This window comes from Pinus tabuliformis, chromosome 8, assembly GCF_031772625.1.
Source record: "Pinus tabuliformis cultivar Carrire ecotype Pingquan chromosome 8, CPIR1, whole genome shotgun sequence".
NCBI lineage: Eukaryota > Viridiplantae > Streptophyta > Pinopsida > Pinales > Pinaceae > Pinus > Pinus tabuliformis.
In genome coordinates, this window is record NC_142294.1 from 222,765,387 (window position 1) to 222,785,162 (window position 19,776).

The 19,776-nt window shown below is 37.8% G+C and overlaps 1 protein-coding gene across 2 annotated transcripts in view; it reads right to left on the bottom strand.

The window, feature by feature from the left end:
- Positions 1–377: 377 nt before the first annotated feature.
- The window catches only part of LOC149234955 (uncharacterized), a 109,627-nt gene continuing 90,228 nt past the window's right edge, over positions 378–19,776 (bottom strand). The window contains exons 4-11 of one of the 2 annotated variants that reach the window (XM_089372020.1): positions 14,664–14,749; positions 13,347–14,515; positions 11,969–13,226; positions 11,608–11,838; positions 11,249–11,373; positions 11,035–11,112; positions 10,601–10,938; positions 378–2,062 (exon numbers count right to left, since the gene is read on the bottom strand). In XM_089372020.1, the coding sequence (XP_089228146.1) occupies positions 662–2,062; positions 10,601–10,938; positions 11,035–11,112; positions 11,249–11,373; positions 11,608–11,838; positions 11,969–13,226; positions 13,347–14,515; positions 14,664–14,749 (4,686 nt within the window). In that variant the 3' untranslated portion in view covers positions 378–661. Of the gene's footprint in view, positions 2,063–10,600; positions 10,939–11,034; positions 11,113–11,248; positions 11,374–11,607; positions 11,839–11,968; positions 13,227–13,346; positions 14,516–14,663; positions 14,753–19,776 lie in introns of both variants that reach the window. The other variant, XM_089372019.1, reaches the window with a different exon arrangement.

Below are 19,776 nucleotides of genomic sequence, written 5' to 3' on the forward strand. Positions count from 1 at the left end.
TGGCAGAAATATGTCCGAGCCAGTGAATGCTAAATGATATACATAACCAGGATTTTCTTTCAAAATTGGACAAGATTTTGTTATACTACTTATAGAAAGATTTTATTGGAAGGAATTGAACCAAACAGGGCAATAAAATTCAGAAAATCAATCACCATCTTGAGAACAAAAATCTACAAAGCCAATTCACCTCTTCACAACACAATTTAATCTGCAATACTTTGGTCAGTGCAACACATTTTTATGTGAGCTTAAAAATGCTTTGAAACGCAAAAGCTTGCCATTCAATATTCAAGCAGAAAATCCATTTATTACTGGACGATGCAGTCGATATGATAAGATTTGTATTCTTTCCTCTAGTTTTAAATAAATTCATATATACAAGTTCACTGTTTTATAACAACAAAGAGAATCAGCAACAAAGGGTTTGGAAGAAAGAGATGGGCACTGAATAAACTCTCCAAATGAAGTTCCACTGTAAACCTCTGTCCACATGGGTAAAGGACAAGGTAAGATTTTTTAGCCGTTTTATGAACAAATTGGGTAGCATATAATGCATCTCACATGCACCTCAGATATTGCATGTCTTCAAGCACATTGAACAAAATCGACAAGGATTACTAAGAAATCACAAGATCATTATCTCAACTGAATTTTCTAATCAACAATCTACACGACGTCCAAAAAGACAAATTGATGTATTTACACTACAGTTGGCTGGGTTTGGCTGATCTCCTTTTAGAGTCTTGGCGGTTTGATCTTTCTGGGACAAAGGAAACGGAAGTGACAGCGAAAGAGATGAACCGCATTCATTTCCTTCTATTAAGCTGCTTTTTATAGGACTATTTGGTAGCAAGCTTGTGGACGAAGTTAAGATTACTGGATTAGAGGAACTCTTCTTTCCTCCTAAAGACAGCTCAAGAATAGGTATATTCAGATCTAGTTTCTCCTGAATATTTTCTTCAGCGATGGCAACAAATTGACCACTTGAAGAGGGCCCAGAAGAGTTCTGTTTAGAACCACATCCAGTTGTCCACTCAGAAGGTTTTGATCTGTAGTTTACCCTGATATCCTTGGGACCTGAAAAGGACATCATCTCTGTCACTTTGGAATCATCAGCAACAGATGGTTGGTAATCTGGATATACTTGTTGAATATGATGTTGAACATGGGTTCCACTGAAGTCCAATGCAGATTCATAATCAGGAACCCTATTCAAATCAGCAATTTGGTAAGTACGAACATCTGCCATTTTTGGCTCTGCAGATATACTGCCACTTTCACCTCGTTCTTCTATACTTTGTCTGCCTTGTATCTCACCTTCACTCTTCTTCAATTTCCTCTGCTCTTCTTTTTGACCTACAGCAATATCGTTTGATGACTTTTCTATTGGAGAACCAACAAATTCATGAATTTTCTCATGAACTTTCTTCCCTGATGAGGATTGTAGATGATTAATGAGGTCCAAATCAGGACACTCCATTTGAATATTTTGCTGCTCATAACTATGTATCTGCAATTTTGGAGAGTGCGATTGTACTCCATCTCCAGGTGGTGAACAAGTGTGTGAAATATGAGAATGATACCTTTCAGGCCTGCCATCCCTACAACGCTTTGATTTATGGTTGATGTAGTCTTCCTGTTTACTTGATGAAAGACTCATTTCTTTCTCTCCTTCAACTACAATAGCCCAGTTATTCTCACTGTCTTTTTCATGCAATCTGCTTTCTTGATCCATATCACCATCGTTAGGTCTCAACCTATCAAATTCCATCTCCTTTGTTCTCTCCATTTCACTAACATTTTCAGAATCTCGTACTCTTCTTTTTCCCATACCAATCTCTGACCGTTGACCTGGTGAATCACTGACAGCAATCCTGGAAGTAACACATGAATAAGTTAACTTTTCTGTGGAACTCAAAGAGATATCTGATGGACCGGGAGTGTATCCTGAGTTAAAGTTGATCTTCTCTGTGTTACAAGTTTTATGTGAACTTGAAACCTCTTCATTTGTTCCTGAATCGACTATCTTTCCACTTCCATCTTCTTGGGTGCTCTTACTCTGCACAATTATTTTTATTGGTAAGGATACCCATCAAAAGCTTCAAATACACAGTTACAAAATCAAATATATGTCCAATTATTGAAAACTAAAGTAAATAAGACAACTAATATTTTGTCATCAAAGCAATCAGAGAAACTCCTAAATTTTTATAGCAGCGCCAAATGCACTTATAGATATTTATCATTTGCCAATGTGCTGCATCTCACCTCTGTCAGACAATGGACAAGATTAAACCAAACCAAAGTACCTGACAACACTTACGTTAACGGTTATACTAATTATACTGGCACTTACAGTAAAATAGGTTGGTCTAAATTTATGTGCTTCATTTCAATCACATCGGAATAACTCTACAGGTAACCAAAAAGAAGTTTATCATTTAAAACTCCTCACTTTGTCCTTCACATAATATATAGAGTATATGGACCTCCCATAGTTAAATTTTTCAAATGGTAAGAGTGAAAGACATCTTTAATCCAGTCGAAAACAGTTTACAAGTAGAAAGGAAAGAAATTTTAATGGACGTCTAGAAAAGATTATGCAGATTATCAATTATCAATAACGATTTTAACTTTATCAAATTGTCAGTGATGGTACATGGCTGACTAATAGTAATATGGGTGAAATTTTTCCTTTTCGGTTATAACTTATAGTTATGCTCTTGTGATCTTTAATGATTTTGATTCTTAACTCTATTTTTTTATTTAATATAGACATATTTATATATTTATTTGTACCTGATGTTTCCCGGCATATCCAAATCTTGACTTTTCAAAAATAGGGTGGATCCATATCTGGATCTGAATCCGCATCCGTAACTTGGTAACTCAGTTTATGGGGGCATGTAGGGATCATTGACGTGCAGATGTTTAAGATTTCATGGCTAGTTTGAATTCCAATGTACTATTCCTTCAATAGGTCCTTGGTTTCAAGTTTCCCTTGCTCATGAATAACTGGAATTGGTGTACATCATTACCTCCCATGAGGAAGGTAAATGTGTAGAAATTTTGACTTAGACCCAACCCGGTTTCAAGTTTAGTGAAGTCACATCATGTTTAATGCCCAACCCACATGTTCATTTGCTGCTGTCATAAACATGAAATTTGAATACTTCATAAAATGAAACACATGAATGATGAATCTAATCTAATTTTTGCCTTCTGCTGAGATAAAGTTATAAACCACAAGCAACCCACAAAAATTTTACACGAGATTTTTGGTCAATAGTCCCTAGAAAAACCCTCAAGGGAAAACCTGTGAGAGAGAAAGGAATTCTTATTTCTTTCCGAGAAATTTACAGCAATTATTACAGCATTAAATGCAGGCTTATCTTTTAGAATTCGTGCCCAGAATTCCTAGAAATTAGTGCTGTAGCTGCTCCTTGATTTTGTTCCTGAAATCCCCTCAAACTTCATGCCCAGCTCTCTTGAAATTCGTGCTACTGTACTTCTCTGGCAGCCCTATAAATCTGTGCTGCTGTCCCTCGAAAATCATGCCCAGCTTCTTGATTTTCACGCTGATCAGACTGCAATTAACGCAGTCACTCCCTTGAAAATTTTGCCTAGTCCCCTCAATTATCACACTGCTGTAGCAGCTCTGACAGCCAGCAATAAATGCCTGTCAAACCACCTCGAAAAACACATTGACACAGGCAGACACTCAAATTTCATGATGTTACTTGCCTCAAAATTTGTTTCCTCTCCTTCCTGTACTTTGTTGCTGTATTGTCTTCTCCTGCTGTACTTGCTCTCTCATCCCCCTTCTCTTCTCCAAAGCTCATGAAGAATGCATGCAAATGGTGCCTTTTCCTCCCTTGAGTTTCCTTTTTGTTCTCTCATAATGAAAATTGACCTAACCCTATGATGCAATGGTTGAGATTAGATCTTAGCCATTGAGATAACGGGTGGGGGTTTAATCTCACATTGACCCACTTAAGTCACTTTATCCCCTAAGTCACATTTTCATTTAATATCCCAAAAAGTCACTTTATGACTTTATATCTCATAAAGTTATGTCAAGGGGTCATGTTGGACACTTTTTCCTAGCCTAGACACCAAGCCTTAGGAAACACTTGTGCTTGGCACACTTTTTCTAACAAAATGGGGGGCTATTTGTGCTATAGCTTCTAGTTTAGCTCTTCATATTATTGATGAAGGGGAAGACCCCATGGCCCACTGTTGTTGGATGACCATCCTGCTCGCTGGCAAGGCATAGGGATTTCGTTTAGTGCATGCTCCCAATGATACTATCAGTTGTACGCAGCTCTGGCATTGGATGACCCATGTGCTGCTTGCTATTGAGTGGATCATCTGGGAAAATTTCAACATGGTTGAGAAGAACATGGAAAATGTTGGAGGGAAGGAAACTAATACTTCAATTTAATAAGAAACAAGCCTAGAATGATAAAAAATGACTACTAGGCAAGCTAGAGGTTGTGAGGCCAAATGAACTTTGCATAGGCATGTTGGTATACATGGTCAACAAATGACTACTAGGCATGCCAGAGGTTGTGAGGCCAAATGAACTTTGCATGGGCATGTTGGTATACATGGTCAACAAATGACTACTAGGCGCGCTAGAGGTTGTGAGGCCAAATGAACTTTTGCATAGGCATGTTGGTATACATGGTCCAATAGACAGCTTAGTTGGTACTACATTCAAGCTAGACTTGACTAGTTTTATCCAATTCCTATGCAACTACATTCTTTTGTATTGGGTGACACTTTGTTCATGTGAATTTGTCCATTACTAGTTCTAGTCATTTTCCTGTATCCACCTATATGGTAATTGGTGCTTATAGTCAACATAAGGTCCCTTCTATCTTCAAACTAAATATCTCACTTCTTGAGTCTGCACACTATCAAAAGCACAATTGCAAGGTGTGTGATTTAGTGCCTCCCTTATAAGGTATAGTGGATTGGTTCTTTGGTGTGAGGCGGCTATTCTTCACACCACCAAGTTCCTTTGGGGATGGGGCAAGATGGTCAATAGAAATGGGAGAGGTAAGCAAGACCAACTATGAAATCAACTTCAACTTGCACAACAAATGGTTGAAGTGGATCCCTTTAATGCACAAATTCAACGGGATATGAGTGAAATAGTGTGGGTCTTTGAAGATTATAAAGCCAAAGGGACCAAGATTAGGGGTCACGTGCACGGTGCAATGGATGGCTGATGGGATGCACCTTCTAGGTTTTTCTTTCAGCACTTAAAGTGCAAGCATAAATCCAAGCAGATTCATGCACTTTCAAATCCTAGTGGCACCACTCTAATAGAGGATGATCTAGTTATTTGATAAAAATTTCATAAGTATTTTCAAAATATCTTCATGTTGGTTTATCCTTGCAGGATGCTTCCTAAAAAAGAATCCTAGAAGGGACCATAGCTAGATATTTTGGGATCCCTATTGATCTAAATGTCTCTCTTGAAGATACATAAGATCAGGCGTTGCCTAAAGTGAGGAACAAGACCAAGATGGCCTAATAAGGAAATTACACTGATTGGAAGGATTGCAGTATCTCTTGAATTCTTGCAACAAGCCATGCAGACTATTTTGTTGTTGGTATCCCAATGTGTCCAGTTATGATAAGCTGGAGTGGATTCTCTGTAATTATCATTAGGGTAAACCAGGTGGGAAGAGGGGGCTTCCCTTATGCTTTTTTGGGAGTTTTACACCTTCGAGAAAGACAAAGGATGTTCAGGGCTTACAAAAATCTCACTGATTTGCACAATGAAACTAATTTTGACAGCTACGTGGATTGTTAGATGCAGACAAAGTGATGTTTGTCGAAAAATCCTCCTAAGGCATTAAATCATGGCAAGTTCTCAAATTTTTGGTATGAATCATGACAATTTTTCAGATTTTTCACTCTGATTGACATTGTGTGCAATGCCTTGAACTTCATAATTGAAGGATCTCCTATCCTTGAGAGAATATGGAACACGCAACAAGTAATCTCTCAACACCTCTCTTCGAACTTTCAAAGGATGAGACGTGGCAGAAATTTGACTTTTAGAAATGTTTCAATTTCAAATCACCTGCAGGGTCAGTGGGGCCACCTCTTCAAGCCTAACATGTAAAAGCCTAACATGTAATCACTTGCTAGAAAAGGTGTCCTCACAGGTCAAATCTTTGGGATAGTGAGAAAGTAGATTGCTTTTCTTGGAGAGATCTTGCTGGGAACTACAACCTTTACAAGAAATGTAGAAGTATTATTATGGACATCATTTTGGTCATTGACCCAAGTGACAAGTTCAAACTTCAAAGAAACCTTAAATTTTCCAGAACTGTGCTAGAAGGAAAGTCTCTGCCAAGCCCATATATAAGAATGACACCCATGCTATCTATGGGTCAATCAAACAAAGAGCATCATTTGCACAAGGAAAAATATATATGGAAATTAAACCACCAAGAAGACAAATGGCTTAAAAAGCATTGACTCTATTTAGAGGGCTCTTTGTGCTTTTAAGCTTAGAGTCAAGGTTGGCTCACTGTCTGACATGGCAAGTGGTCTCTCAACACCTCTTGGAACTTTAAACAGAAAAGGCATGCCAGAAATTTGGCTTCTAGAAACATATGGTGTTTCAGATCATCTGCAGGCTCACTGGGGCCACCTCTTCACGTCTGATCTGAAATCCCTCATTAGAAAAGGTATCCTCACATGATCAAATCTTTGGGATAGTGAGAAAGTAGATGAGTTTTCTTAAAGGATCTTGCTCTGAACCACAATCTTCACAAGAAATAAAGAAATATCATCATGGAAATCATCTAGGTAATTTACCCAAGTGACAAGTTCAAGGTGGCCTTAAATTATCCAGAACTGTGCTAGAAGGAAAGGCTCTAACCAAATGGAAAGCACATATATAAGTATCATACCCGTGCTATGTATGGGTTGATCAAACAAAGATCATCAATTACAAATAAGGAAAACTGCAGATAGAAACTAAACCATCAAGAAGACAAATGGTTGAATTTTGAAAGGATTGACTCTATTTAGAGGACTCCTTGTCCATTTAGGATAAGGGTCAAGCTTGGCTCACTCATCTACATCGAAATTGGCCTCTCAACACCTCTCTTGGAACTTTAAAGGATGAGACATGTCAGAAATTTGGCTTCTAGAAACATATGGTGATTCAGATCACCTGCAGACTCATTACGGCAACCTCTTCAATTCTGATGTGAAATCCCTTGCTAGAAAAGGTATCCACACAAAATCTTTGGGATAGTGAGAAATTAGATCAATCAGTTCTCATGGAAAGATCTTGTTCGGAACCACAACAATCAGAAGATATATCTTAGTATTATTATGGACATCATTTCAATATTGACCCAAGTGACTGAAAATTTCTAAAATGGAAATCCTACTGCAGTGATTAATATGACTTCTTCTACTTATTACTTCAGAGATAAGTTATCTACTGTTTTCTTACTACAAATATCGAAACATATTGTACTGCAGCCTTCACAATTAAAACATTGCAGAAATTAAATGTAAGAAAAATGTCGGCACATATACAAACATCATAAAATAGTTATTTTTGGACAATTGTCCCCGGAAAAACCCAATGCGGGAAAATCAGTGCAGCAGATGAGGGTTCTATTATTCTTCAAAAAAAATCAACATGTACAAAATTTCACCCAGTAGTATAGCACTGAGAAGTATTTACAGACGTTCCTGAACAAGTGTCTAACCCGAGAGAGGTTCCTTGACCCTCTGCATCTCCCTGTCTTGCCCAGCGTCAATTTTTCTGGCCTCTGGACTGGCCTGCGCAATGGCTGCATCACTCAAGCCAGCGCTGCCTCTCCCAGCATCAATCTGCCCAGCGTTGTTCCTCTTGCTACTCTGTGTCTTCATCCCTGTCTCCCTCACTGATGTTGAACCCTCTTTGTCTTTCCTCCACCTGCAACTCTCCCTTTGAATCGATTTTCTCTTTCCAAACTTCGACCAGTGAGAAAATCGATTTCTCTTGGACAACTGAGTATCTGCTTAGTGTGTTTTCCAAATGACCCTCAAGTCCCTTCTTATATCTTCCTGTTGGACAACCAACGACCTAGATTAAAACATAATCAAAAGCTCATATCGTTTTGACTTGATCCATGGCTTTTTCTAGAAGTTTCACTCCTTTTTAGATTAATACCCATTAATATTTTAATTTTCCTAAGTTTAGACTTAGGAACCCCATTAAAAATATTAATTAATTTAATAAAATCACTTATGGGTGGAATTTCCCAAAATGCTTTCTAGGCTGAGTTACTAGGAATCGGATCCGGATACGGATATGGATCCGGATCTGGATCTGAATCCGGATCCACCAATTTTTTGAAAAACTAGGATCCGGATATGGCAGGGAAACCACAAGTACAAACAATATAAATATAGTTTTATAATTTTAAAAACAAACTCTTTATATAAAAATAATATAATTTATTATTATATATATATATGAAATATGATATTATTAATGTATATTTAATATTAATTATTATGAATATAATTATTATATATATAATTAATATTTTAAATTAATAGTCTTATAATTAATGTATCATTTATAATTATTTAACCGTAATTATTTAGACAAGTTTAAATTAATAATTTCTTATTAGTAAGTTACTTTATAAACCATGTCACTTTAATAAACTTTACTTTTTAAGTTTTGAATGGTTGATAAAGTTCACATTTAATATAACTATGCCAAATGGCCATGGTTTATAAACATTACTTTTTATATATTTAAAATACCATGTTAGTTTAACACGTTACGTGTTTAATAGGTTACTTTAATATTTCTCGATATAAACTTTACCTTTTACCTTTTGAATGGTGTATAAAGTTCACTTATAACCATGCCAAATGGTCATGGTTTATCAACATTAATTTTTATATATTTAAAAATCTATGCTGAAGCCTCATTTTTTAACTCTACAAAACAAAACCACAAGAGTTAAATCATCGAACTCTCCCGTAAAGTTTATGTGAGGACATGTCGTAAAGTTTATCTGAGGACATGTTGACTGGAAGGAAATATACTTATGTGAGGACACGACTCATCACGAGGAAATGCCGAAATGCAGATATTGGCGGGAAGGTAAAGCCCAAAACGCTGATCCATCTGCCTGCAACAGCGAGATGATGGGAATTCGATTTTCAATTTTACATTAACCCTAACCGTTGAAAAAGCCTTCGCTGGCCGAGTAATCCATTTACCAGCGTGAAACCCAAAAAAATCCATTGTCTTGTCTATCCTACAGTCAACGAGTTGACGCAGGTAACACGGTGTTGTTGACCTGTCATCCATACGAATCTTGGGCAGATCCCAACAGATCCGGATCCAAATCCGTATCTGATCCGGGGATCAGCGGATCCAGCACCCAGGCCTGATGGATCCGGTTACTTAGTTTCTAGGTTCTTTGGAATACTTGTGCCCAAGCCTCCCCGCAAAATTTGAGGCTTAGAGCACATCTGATGCCTACCCCAAATCAACAGTGACAAATTCAAAGTGGCCTTAAATTATCTAGACTCATGGTAGAAGGAAAGACTCATGTTAAATGGCAAGGACATCTATAAGTATGATACACACATTATGTATGGGTCGATGATCAAACAAAGAGCACTTACAGATAAGGCAAACTATAGGTTGAATTAAACGATTAAGAACACAAATGGTTTATAAGGATTGACTCTATTTAGAGAGATCCTTCTGCTTTTAAGCTTAGAGTCAAAGTTGGCCAACTGTTTTGCATGCCTTGCCAAGCAAACACGGGCTAGCTAGATCAGATCTCACTGATGAACATTTGCTGTGTGGAAGAAAAAAAGATTTGAAACATATCTTCTAGGAGTGTATCTTTGCTAGATCTCTTTAGAAAGATATCTCATCACATTTCTGTGTCTTGTCTCCCTGCTGCCAGCACTAAAGGGCATTCCTTCTCAGAGACTTAGTTTTATGTGGAGAAATTTATTGGCCCTTCAGTTCATTTTTGCTTAGACTGACCACTCTCTTCTTCCTTCAGTCAAATCATTGTAAACTTTAAACAAACTTTTGAAGTACCACTAGTCATACAGGAGTTTTGCGTTCCATAACTTAATAGAAAATCTTCCAATTCATGAAGCTGCTAATGGTTTTTCATTATAAAGTATATAAGAGATTCTGACTGTAACACCCAGTGTAATATGTTAGCTCTTCTTGCATGAGTGGGAAGAGGGGAAAATCCTTGTACTGTACCTTACGAATCTTTTTACCTTATTCTAATTCACATGCACATGGTAAATAGAACATTAGTAAAGCCCAAAAAATTCCATTTCTGCCATGAGCTACTGCTTTCAACCTTGATAATTCTATAGTTACGAAACATTAAAAAACCCCACCCATGTGAAGGATATTGCTGGCTTGAAAATGTGAGAAGTAACTTTCAAATTGGGAGCTCAGCTTTAGATTAACATTTAAGCTATACTTTAATACTATTCAAAGCTCAAACCATTTCTATCCATTTGTGTCCATCTCCTCTATATGTCTTCAGATATGAAAGAAGAGTACCTGGCAAATGATATGATCCTTTACATTACAAGGCTTCTTTGCTGTGAGAGTCTCAAAACCGGGTGGCAAATCAAGATCACTGAATCTCGTTGAATTATTTTCAACTAATACTAAGTGGGCAGAAGAATCATCATCACTCTTCTGTGCATTGCAGACTTTCCTGTCTTTAACAGAAGATGTATTTGGGATGTTTAAACAACTGCCATTTTGTTTTTCACCCTGATCTGAAGCAGATGGTGACAATTCGTTCCCCAAAGTTCTAAGAGCCCTTGCCCGGGTACATGATTCTCCACCTCCATCCTTCTCAGAATCCATGCCTTCTGCTGCAGAAAATGCAGCTGTTGACAAATAAAGATGAACTCATGAGAAACTATTTACACAAATTGCTAAAAGTTAAAGGACATTTTCTCAAAAATTTCCCTGAGCATTGTCACCTGCACATGTAGATGATTCAGAGCAACTTGAATTTCTTCCCCTAAAAACACCCCACAAAAAGAGAAGTCTATTCCAACCTGGATACAAAGAGACAACAAATAATTAAAAAAACTTGGAAGGATTGATAAAACAAAAAAGGATGGGGAATAGTTGGAAATATCCAATAAAATATAAAACAGAGAAAAAAATCAAATGGGAAATTCTGTAACTTACGCTGAGATTTTTGTGGAAGCTGATTTGAGGGAAAAACTAGAAGCTCAACACCATCAAAGTTTCCTCTCAGAGCAAAGTCGTTCTTGAGTATATGCTCAAGGAGTAGTTGGTAGGATTTTCCATAGCTAAAAGATACAAAAATCTAGCTTTAATCAACTAGGAAACTCATCAAACACGAGGACTATTGACAAAAAAAAATTCCTCCTTGAAATGACAAGTTTTTTCCTCAGAAAATCAGATTAAAAAGGTTGATCACAATAAGTAAAAAGGGTAAAAAGGTCACAAAAATTTGTTTGAGAAACTAGATATGTAAATCAACAAGTTTCACAAATGTGATCATGAACATGTTATCTCTATACCTCTCATGATCTTTGGCAAAAAAATAGAGTGCAATACTCTCATCACTTGGGTGACTGTATTGAAACTGCCATGGCCAGGAGCTGCAGCGAGGAACTTCCTCTAACTGGAGTTTTGAAGAAAACTTCTTCACAGCATCAAGTACTTTTGGTGCTGCACAAGTCGATGCATGAGCTTGTATTCCACCAAAATAGTTGAAAGAATTTTCCTTGTTTCTCACTTCAAAGCCACCTCTGCAAAATGGAATCAAAAATGAAACCCAGTGGAGGCAATGGCAACCTCAAACATACATGTACAGATGAATATGATGAATCCAAAACAACTTTAACAGAAAACCTTTAGAAACAACAGAAGGTATCATACTGCCATAAAAAGTTGTGCTCTGGTAAAATTGTTGCTTTAACAGTTTCTGGATGAGAAGATTGCGGACGTGGAACCACTCTCGATTCTGTATGTGGTTGGTAACTTGCATCTGAAGCAGAGGGCAGGCGATAAGATGTGCTTCCTCCAATGGCTACAACTGTACCTTCTGCTGGAAGAACTGCAGGCTGGGTGATAGCAGTTGTTGAAATATGACTACTATCCCTAGAAAGAAATCGACCTTCACCCTCTTCCAACCTTCTCTGGTATAAATACTTCTGACTATTAGCAACCCAATCTGTTCTCTTCCTTTCATTAGAGCCTGTGTGTGAAATACTCTCTTCATTAATCTTTGAAGCAGCACTAGAATGATTATACAAAGGAGATTTCCATGGCCTAGATGCCGAAGTTTGTGGTGCACCAATGGAACAACCAGCCAAGTCCACGTTTGAAGCAGAAAACTCCTGGTTCTTTGGGTTCTTAAAATCTAGCTTTCCATTCAAGTCTGTGGTGCCCTTTGAGAGTAATGTAGAATTCAATTTGTGGTCAGCATAGGACATTTCCCGAATTCCAGAAACCTGCCTAGGTGAATCACTCCCTGCCCACTGGACATGGTCTCTTACATCAGAGTCAAAATTCAGTTGTTTTTTCCCTGAACTTTGACTGTTTTTACATTCTGTAATGTTACCTGGAAATGCAATCTCCTCTGGATTGTTCAATTTGTGAATGCCATTATCTGAAATTTCTTTTGAGCTTCTTGTAGGAGATATACGAGTAGAAACACGGGAACGGTTACTTCCAGCTTCTGCAGGACTATGTTTTGTACAAGACTGAGCAGAATGACCCAATTGTTTACACTTATAGCACCTTGTAGTTCCCACCACCGATGTATGATTTCGTGAAGACAGCTTTAAAGTGGAAAAGTTCTCTGAATTGCCACTCTTCTTAGTCTCCTGAACAAGATTATTATTTGGTGATGTTTTGCTATGAAGACTTCCACCCTTTTTACTATGCTCAGAAGGGTAACCTTCTGCTACCACTCTAGTGCAGCTGTTCCTTTTACTATCCTCAATGGAGGAGGAAACATTTCCCTCTGCCATTAATTTCACTAAAGAAGTTGTGTCTGTGTGAGACAAGCTTTTTAAATTCTTTGCTGCAATGTTATGCACCACCTCAATTGAGGCAGATTGCTGTAATTTGTTTGTTGCAGCACCTTCTTGAGTCCTGCTAGGCAATGCTTTTAACTGTGCCTGTCCCTCACCTGAATACACCACAAACAAGAATAAACATAGCCAATGAAATCTTTTCTAATTAGGAAAACTGAACAAGGCATGACAGAATACAAAAGCATTACACTTTAAATCAAATGTGCTAGAGGTACCTGAAGACCTTATAGAACTATGCTCTTTCTTATTGGAATGAGGTAACACTTGTGTTGAAGCAACAGCTTTTTTTTCTTCAGACCGTATTGACTTAGATGAATCTTTTATTTCACATGTCAATGGCTTGACACATATACCATCTGTGGCAAGATTTTCAAAATTTGCTACTCCTGTAGATACTGGATCGCTAGATATGCATGAAGGCATTGCCATAGATTTGCTTCTTGAAATATCTGATACATCTCTTCTTACTTTTCCAGTTCTCATTTCTTTTATTTTTACATTTTGAATATCGGATGTCAGCATTGATTCTGAAAGGGCTGATAAATTTGAATTTGTTGTGGATTTCAAAGATTTGGAAAATCCCCCAACTGTGCAGATGTTGCTCGTATTTTCTCTAGCTGCTTTACCATGATAACCTGATTTGGTGAAGTCATTTACAATCTTGGGGCTTGCAGATAATTTCTCAATATTGCTCAATCTTGCAGGTGGCAAAGTTCTATCTGTTGATGATTTACCAGTAAGTGCAGCAAGGCCAGTAGATGAAACACTGTTACCAGCCTTGCTTGTCCCTGTGAATGCTGAAGGGTCAGTGGCCAAACCATTCGAAGAGACAGATTTGTTCTTTGAAGATTGCAACTTTGTAGATGAGCTTGGGGAGGAGGCTTTCAATAAAGCTGAAGAAATATCACTGTCATGAAGACTACTGCTACTGCTCAATGAATTTGCCGTTGGAGATACAGTAGTAGATATTTTTACTTTCGTGATATTTAATGCTTTGAATGAGTTCTCCCGACAAAGGATAGGCTTTGCATTTGAAATTAAAGAGCCTGAATGTCCATTAGAAGCTTGAAAGGCCAACTTTTTCATTGGAGGTCCCACTTCAAAACCCTCTGCCTGCCTTTTTGTAGACACTTGAGAGCTCAGAGTATCTTTAATTGCTCTCTGTCTATCAGGTCCTAACTTCATTTTGTCCAATTTAGCTGAAAGCCTAGAGCGTGATGTACCATAGTTATGTTTCCTGCTGGTCAGGCATGCCGGCTTCAACATCATTCTCAAGTTCGGAGGTGTCTCAACTCTCTTGACATTTGCATTCTGCTGCAACTTGCAGCCTTCACAGAGCCAATCACCTTCAGGTACCTCATCTAACATAATTGGCATGCAGTAACTGTCAAAAAATAAGTAAATAGGAAGGTATTAGACATCAGAACCCACGCATCTGAAGCATCTTTGCAAAAGTCTTTTTAGCTAATTGCAAGAAACCACACATCAGCTGATACCAGTCTATCCTTCTATTAGTAAACTAGAATACATACATGTGTTCAGCACCATCATTACACATGCTGCAGACAGCGAGCATCTCTTCATAACCTGTATCCCCACAAATATCACATACTTTAACCTGCTAATAGAAACAAGGCAACAGTAAATAAGGATCAATATAGATTATACTATTGAAATGAATGTCCAATGTCTTGATCAGTATAAAAATATCCAAATAAAGACAAATTCCAGAAATGATAAATAAATAAATATATATATATATATATATATATATATATATTATAGTGACCCAAAGGAACCCAGCAGGCCCTGACACATAACTACTAGTAAACCTCTGGGGGTCTATGGCCCATCCTCTTCTCCATAAACCGGGTCACAGCCGGGGACATTTGAACCTTGGATCTCTCAGTTTTCACAGATTTCAAATTACTTCGATCACCAATTGAACTGTCCTCCTGAGAGGATAAAAATATATAAATTTAAAAGGAAAATATTGATGTATTTTTTTTTAATGATTCATCACTCTACTAACATTCTTATTTATTATAATTTCAATCTTCAGAACAATCTTCTTTACTGAATAATTCATCTCCAGATAGAAGTGGATAATCCTCTTGAAACAGTTCTCCCATTATCAGAATGCCATTACCAGCACTAAAATGGCAAGCGCTCTTCAAAGCAACTTCCAACATTTGCAAAAATAGGTCATGTCCCATAAAAAGATGTCAACGCAAAAAGACACAGGTCATCTCTTAGTTATTGTAAATCAGCCTTTAGCTGATTCAAATTTTATTCAAAGCAGGTCATCTCTTAGTTATTGTAAATCAGCCTTTAGCTGATTCAAATTTTATTCAAAGCAGGGTTGTAGGAACCGTTCCCCTCCCCCCAGTTCAGGAGGCAGATTCACGTCCCAGACAGATCTGCAAGAGATCATTGAGTGGAACAGCGGTTCTGATTTTGCCCTTTTTTTGTGGTTCCTGGACTTTCAGAACTGCCACCAGTCCAGGAGGTGGATTCGCGTCCCGGACAGATCTGCAAGTGATCATCGAGTGGAACCACGGTTCTGATTTTGCCCTTTTTTGCGGTTCTTGGACTTTCGGGAATTGAAACTGTCACCAGTTCAGTAGGCCTGAACTGTGGTTCCAGCATGGTTCCACAGGCCAAACTGTGGTTCCACCACAGTTCCAGAAACTGCTCGCACAGTTCTGTGGGGCATTTTCTTTTTTTATTTAAAATTTTCAAACCACTATGTGAGGAACCATGATCCCTAGACACTCCCAAGTGGCTCCCTTGATGTTCCTTAGACAATTCCTAGATGCTCCCTAATGGTAATGTTAAATTCTTGAAGTAAAAAGATGAAATATCTTTCATTTTCATCAATTTACTTAACAGTTTTAACATTACCTTGAATCCTTTTACCTAAATTTTTAGCATTACCGTGAAATGACTCAGGACGTTTTAGAGTGGTTCCAACCTCATCGGACTTCATATGGAGAAAATACAACTTCGTATCCCATTCAAAATTCAACAATGTTAACAATTTTAAAGATTTCAAGATCAATGGGATTGTGGCATTTTAGATTATATCAATGTTAATAATATTGCCGAAATGTCGCTGATATTCGGAAATATTGCGATATTTCCGGAAAAATGAGATATCGCCGAGTAAATATTGCGATATTTTCCGTTTTGAAAATATCGCAATATTTCTGAAATATCGGCGATATCTCGGCAAAGTATTGCGCGACGACCTAAAATATCGCCAGGCAAGCTGGGCGCGGCTACAAAAGCAATTTTTTTACTTTTATTTGCTCATTTTTCTTTCTTAGTCTTGGAGAAGGAAGGGGAAGATCTTTGTGGTGGTTTTCAAGGAGGTATTGAGGATCAAATAGCCATTACCATCACCAACCAAAATTTTGTTGTGGATCAAAGATTCAAGAACAGTGAAACAAACTTCATTTCTTCCATTAACAGGTATGTTCTTAAAAACAACTATGTTAAAGATTTTTTTCATAGAGTTAGGGTTATGCTTGCTTTCCTCTTTGCCTACCAACATTTTGCTTTTTTGTTTATTTTCTATTTGCTATGGATTTTCATGCCCATGAGCCAATGCAAGAGTTTTCTTTATATTTGGCCAGCAAGCTTCATTTTTCTTTTTTAACTTTCTTATGCACCCTCTTATTGTCATTTTTCATTGCAAGTAATGTAGTAAAAAAATTATTTTTTGAAATGAGTTGGCTATTATTTTTTGTGTATGGGGGTTTAACGCTATTTTTTTGTTTTTTTGGTGCCCTAGGTTTGAATTAATCCACTACAAATATGCCAAAGCCATTGGACAACCCATTTTGGGTGTATGGGGAACCTGATGGTGGGAAAAATCGGGCATATCTAACATGAAAATTGTGTGGGGACAAGATGACAGGAGGCATTTCGTGATCGAAATACCATCTCGCTAGACTCCCTGGACATGAAGTTGGTATTTGTTAGGAATCTAGTGTGGAGCTTATACAAAAATCTCTTCAATAAATTGATGAAAAATTAAAAGAGAGAAAGAAAGAAGAGGCAAAAAGAAACAAGGCTAAACGTGCAAATAAATCGCTTGGGATATCTTCTTCCAATTTTGACGCTGAGGGTAGTGGGAGGGGCTCCACAACGTCACCTACTAGTGCTAATGTTACTGGGAGTGGGAGGTCATCCTTTAATGTTCCATGAACGGGACATGGAGCACAACCTTCCATAAAATCAATTTTTTAAAAAATGGAGAAGCAAGAAGCAAATAGAGTTGTGGGGAGGTGTCCGTTCTGGAGCGACTTACCTCTCAGCAACCCCAGAACCAATCCATTTTGGCAGCCAATGTGTGATGTTATAGCTATTGTGGGCCCAAGGTACAAAAGTGCTACATATGAGGAGTTGCGGGGGCCAATCCTTCAAGCAAAAAAGAAGGACATCAACACTAGATTGGTGGAGTTGAAACAAACATGGGAGGTGTCTGGATGCATAGTGATGTCTAATGGTTGGACAGATAGGAAGGGTAGGACCCTTCTAAATTTCTTGGTATATTGTCCTAAAGGTACCAATACCATGTTTATTAAATTAGTGGATGCATCAACACATACGAAAGATGCAGCGTTGATATGAGTTGTTAGAAGGGTTCATTCGGGAGATTGGTGTGCAGAATGCGGTGCAAGTCATAACATATAATGCGGCTAATTATGTGTTTGTCAGCAAGATGCTTATGGAGAGGCATTGCACATTGTTCTGGACTCCATGTGCAACACATTGTATTGATTTACTGCTTGAGGATATGGGGAAACTCTTCTTCATCAAGGAGGTGATTGATATGGCTAAGAGATCCCCAAGTTTATATATAACCATGCTTTTGTTCTTATCATAATGAGGAGATACACTAGAAACAAGGAGTTGTGGTGTCCTACAATTACACGTTTTGCCACCAACTTTATTGCTCTTCAATATTTGCTTCAATGCCAGTTTGAGTTGAAGCAAATGTTTGTTTTTGATGAGTGTTGTGATTGTAGATACAACAAGAGACAGGATGGCAGGGCCATTGCAAAAATGGTGTACATTGACACATTTTGGCAGGGAGTAGAAGAAGTGTGCTCAGTTAGTGAACCTATAGCAAAGGTTTTGAGATTGGTAGATGGGGCGAAGCCTGCAATGGCTTATTTGTATGATGCCATGGATAGGGCCAAGGAGGCCATTCGTGCTTATTATGCAGACAAGGGTTTTTCTTGGCTTAATAGACAAATGATGTTATGAGATGCGATTGATAGTCGATGGACAAGGATGCTTCATCGACCCATTCATGCATCAACACGTTTCCTCAACCCCGCATTTTCATACAAATGTGGCTTTGATTTTGATGGTGAGGTGATCGAAGGGCTCCATTCTTGTATTCATAGGATGGTACCTGATCCTAAGATTTGTAGCAAAATCAATCACGAGATACAATTTTATCGAGATTGCGTTGTCTGTTTGGAATTGATGATGCTATTAGGGAAAGGATCCTCTTCATGCAACGTAAGTGACAAGTCATGACTCGTTAGAAATTTCAATTTAGAATTTACTTATTTATAATTCTAGATTTTTTAAATTCAATTATGTTTTATTTGAAAGTTTAATTATGTTTTAAGTTTTTAACTTTTTTATTTCTTTATTTTGTTGTAGATATTTGGTGGTGAAGCTATGGTGCAAGGGCACCAAATTTGCAAAAATTGGCCATAAGAATCCTGAGTCAAACCTATAGCTCTTCAAGGTGTGAGCACAATTGGAGTGCATTTGAGAAAATAAACACAAAAAAGCGCAACAGATATAACTTTGAGCTTCAACCTTCGGTTGATCAATTACATTTATTGTAATTTTAGTTTATGACCCTAAATTGTCAAGAGTCAAGACTCATTAGTTTTTTTGACACTCTTACAGTTTAGAGTTCTCACGCTTCAATGATTTAGTGTATGTGCATTACAATCTTCGACTTCGAGTGAAGCAAATAGAAAAACCAACAGATCCATATGCCATTTCCTTAGACAATATTGACGTATTGTCTCAGTGGAGGGTGGAGTCTAAGGTGCCCATCTTGGAGGAGTCACCTACATGGTTAGATAAGCCATTAGTACAGGGGAAACAAGAGGACGACTAGAGAGAGGAGTAGCACGAGGAGGAGGAGGAGGAAGAGGAGGAGGAGGGGGAAACTGTGGGAGTGTCATGGTTAGATAAGCCATTAGCACAAGGGAAACAGGAGGAGGAGGAGGAGGAGGAGACTATGGAAGTGTCAGCGTAAGCGCCATCTGCTATAGATATAGGAGAGCACAACTCCATACCCAGTAGTCATTATTTGACATTAGGTGTAGGGTCAAGGCCTTCTACTGCTAGGGGCAAGCCAGGAAAACAACCCATCATGTTTTCCTATAAAAGGGGGAGAGGGCACTGATCTCAGATAGCTAGTTGCTAGTTTTATTTGTTTTGCTACATAAAACTCATGATGATGAGATATTTTTGTATATGTGATGTTATTTTGTATTGGTTCTCCAAATTTGAGTCCTTGATTGGACAATTATCAGGGATCGACAGGATTTGGTATCACCTTTGATGTATCATTTTTATTTTACATCCACTACAGCATATATA